Source organism: Dendroctonus ponderosae, unplaced genomic scaffold (genome assembly GCF_020466585.1).
Source record: "Dendroctonus ponderosae isolate FM_Combo_2020 unplaced genomic scaffold, Dpon_F_20191213v2 Dpon_F_20191213_9, whole genome shotgun sequence".
Taxonomy (NCBI): domain Eukaryota; kingdom Metazoa; phylum Arthropoda; class Insecta; order Coleoptera; family Curculionidae; genus Dendroctonus; species Dendroctonus ponderosae.
The window spans coordinates 5,939,570-5,943,128 of NW_026019116.1; the positions used below are offsets into that span (position 1 = coordinate 5,939,570).

General features: G+C 44.7%; 1 protein-coding gene across 2 annotated transcripts in view; it reads right to left on the bottom strand.

Annotated features, from left to right (window-relative positions):
- Nucleotides 1-1,425, bottom strand: part of LOC125505615 — a 4,337-nt gene extending 2,912 nt beyond the window's left edge. The window contains exon 1 of one of the 2 annotated variants that reach the window (XM_048669720.1): nucleotides 681-1,425. In XM_048669720.1, the coding sequence (XP_048525677.1) occupies nucleotides 681-782 (102 nt within the window). In that variant the 5' untranslated portion in view covers nucleotides 783-1,425. The remainder of the gene's footprint in view (nucleotides 1-680) is intronic. The other variant, XM_048669719.1, reaches the window with a different exon arrangement.
- Between the last annotated feature and the right edge of the window lie 2,134 nt (nucleotides 1,426-3,559).

Sequence of the window (3,559 nt, forward strand, 5' to 3'; positions counted from 1 at the left end):
TCTCAGCTAATTCAAACTCACCACATGAATGCACAACACTGAGCGCAATGAACCGTGAAAGTTTCAAGAAATTTGAAGATCCCGTTGAAGTTGGGGAATTTTTCAAAATTGACTTTCCAGACCTAAACAAAATCGACCGAATCGTGCATGGCGAAGCTCAATTCAGTGTAACTTTGCGAGTTGAACTCTCAGCTAATTCAAACTCACCACATCAATGCACAACGCTGAGCGTAATAAACCGTGAAAGTCGGAAAAAATTTCAAAATCCTGTTGAAGTTGGGGAATTTCCCAAAGTTGACTTTGCAGACGTAAACAAAATCCAGTCCAATTGACTGTAAATTTAGGTGTTTAACTCTTGTCCGGCTGAAAGTTTTCAACTGATCGAACAAGACTGAGCCAAAAAACTGCGAAAGTTTCAAAAAACGTCAACAGCGCGCTTCAAAACCGTCCATGCTCAATTCAAGTCAGAACATCGATGGCACTTCTCAGCCAGCAACCATCGACCTTCTAACCCATTGGGCTCCATTGCACAATTGCCACTCTGAACGTTTTCCTCTAGTCAAACTCAATCAGACCCGACCAGAATAAAAATTGGGGATTGGTGCAGACGCTATTTATCTTCCCCGGCCCTGTAACGTGACCTGACTTTGCTTGCGGACAATTCGTCTTCGTCCACCCACCTGATTGTAAGATCGGAGCCATTTGAGCAGCTTCTGTCTGGTCTTCCAGAGCAGCGCGATTTGTTGGTGCCCCGTCGAAGAGCCTGCAGCACGATTGGGCATCACCACTGTGCATTATCACCACTTTCGTCTTTAAAGCCTGGATTTTTTCCGCGCCATTTCACCCCAGCTTCATTCGCCGGCATTCATCAATCCTTTGCGTCGTTTCATTTTAAGGGCGCGAGAATGAGCACGTGAATCCGTTCAGCAGAAGCGTTTGATCAATGCCATTTCAGCGCGAAATCTGCAACTAGATTGGTGCATCGACTGGATGAATGGAGCCACCACCACTCGCTTGATTATTGCAGATTGCCAGACGGGCCTTGTTTTCAAAACAGTGCAATCTTCATGCATACATTCATCAGGCTCGAGATTGCAAGCATTCCGAGGCGAGTTTATCTATGCATCACGATGCCTTCGGCTGCTAGATGAGCTTTCCAGCCGCAGTTAGTTTGAGGAATGAAGGAGGGCCAAACCCAAATCAGCCCTCAATTTGCGCCCCCACGAGTGAATGGGTGCGGATTTTTTTGATCGCGAAGAACAGTGGATGCAACAACCTCGTTAGAACTAGGAGAAAAAATGCACGATCCGCACCAATCCGTGACTATAACCCATGATACGTGACTAGAACACGGCTATCGATTCCTTCGGGATCGCTTTGCGTGCAACTTCGGGAAGCCGCAAAGGGTCGACTGTTCTCCAACAGCACGGCCTGATAAAAACGATGGACTTTGCCTAGGTTGCCACGTTCACTTCATCCCCTTTTGGCCTGGGGTTGTTCAATCCTGCCATAAGCGTGCAGAGCTGTGGGAGTTTTCCTTTGCAAAGCATTCTAGGCCCGGTGAAGCTACTGCTGCTGAACAGGTGTGAAGGAGCAGGCTTAACTGAGGACCGGAGTGCTTTTCGGGCATTTTCCCAGCTTTTCCGGGGAGGAAGGAACGTTGGCAATGCGGCAATTCTAGCACAGAATCAGCGACAGCATGCAAGTTATCTCTGGCGGGTCGATAGCCAGCGCCGGCTCTGATGCTGCCACTGCACCTTCCTCACTCCAGATGTGTTGAGGCTCAGCTGCAGGGCCGCTTCCGGCCCTCACTGGGCTCAGATCAGAAGCGCCAGCCGGAATTAGACCGGAAWAGTCCGGGTTTTTTCACCCTCTGCASTCTTCACGTCGGCACGAGACCAACTATTGGCCGATTTACAAACGTCGAAAAATGCGGATGTTTTCCTCTACAGTYTYAAAAACTGTAAAGTGACAGTCTTGAGATTTCGGAAGCAGAATTCCTATACTGGAAGCTGCTTAAAACTGGCTGGAAGCTGTACTGGAAGCTGCTTAAAAATGGCTGGAAGCTGGTGACTTTCTGGAAACTCTCCACACTCTTTCCGGCGTCACAAGCCCAATAATGSGCGGATTTTGAAATTTCAAAAAACCAAAGAAAGTCACAATCTCGAGCTTTCGAATGCTGTTTCGGGATGTTGGAAGTTTCTCAAGGYGCTTTAACTACAGCKGGATTTATCCCGGAAAATTCSGGGTTTTRAAACCCTTCGAAAACAGACAATKWKCAGAWAACGTTTCAGATAGCGGMAGTTCCTTAAAACAGCGAAACTACAGCCGGATTTATTTGAAAAAAACTTTCACTTTCCAACGCTCTTCGGGAAAACGRGCCCAATTTTGCCCAAACACTTTATTCGTGCATGTAAACGCTGKTCTCTGTGGAAAACTAGAWAAAAAASCTGCGRTTTTYAGCCGAAAATTCCACAAGTGAGCGATATTTTACCGATGCGAAAACAAGGTCAATGCCACCCTTSCGCTTACCTAAGCAGGGCTAAGGGTAACTGAGACTAAGTTCCGCAGGAAAACCGGTGGAGGATGGTCCGCCCCWTAAAGTTGTGCAGAAATCTTTCAGGTAMTTTTGCGAGTTGAACTCTCAGCTAATTCAAACTCACCACATCAATGCACAACGCTGAGCGTAATAAACCGTGAAAGTTTCAAGAAATTTCAAAATCCTGTTGAAGTTGGGGAATTTTTCAAAATTGACTTTTCAGACGTAAAAAAAATCGACCGAATGGTGCATGGCGAAGCTCAATTCAGTGTAATTTTGCGAGTTAAACTGTCAGCTACTTCAAACTCACCACATGAATGCACAACACTGAGCGTAATAAACAGTGAAAGTTTGAAGAAATTTCAAAATCCTGTTGAAGATGTGGAATTTTTCAAAATTGACTTTTCAGACGTAAAAAAAATCGACCGAATCGTGCATGGCGATGTTCAATTCAGTGTAATTTTGCGAGTTGAACTCTCAGCTAATTCAAGCTCACTACATCAATGCACAACACTGAGCGTAATAAACCGTGAAAGTTTCAAGAAATTTCAAAATCGTGTTGAAGTTGGGGAATTTTTCAAAATTGACTTTCCAGACCTCAACAAAATCGACCGAATCGTGCATGGCGAAGCTCAATTCAGTGTAATTTTGCGAGTTGAACTCTCAGCTAATTCAAGCTCACAACATGAATGTACAACACTGAGCGTAATAAACCGTGAAAGTTTCAAGAAATTTTAAGATCCTGTTGAAGTTGGGGAATTTTTCAAAATTGACTTTCCAGTCCTAAACAAAATCGACCGAATCGTGCATGGCGAAGCTCAATTCAGTGTAATTTTGCGAGTTGAACTCTCAGCTAATTCAAGCTCACAACATGAATGCACAACACTGAGCGTAATAAACAGTGAAAGTTTCAAGAAATTTAAAAATCCTGTTGAAGTTGGGGAATTTTTCAAAATTGACTTTCCAGACCTAAACAAAATCGACCGAATCGTGCATGGCGAAGCTCAATTCAGTGTAATT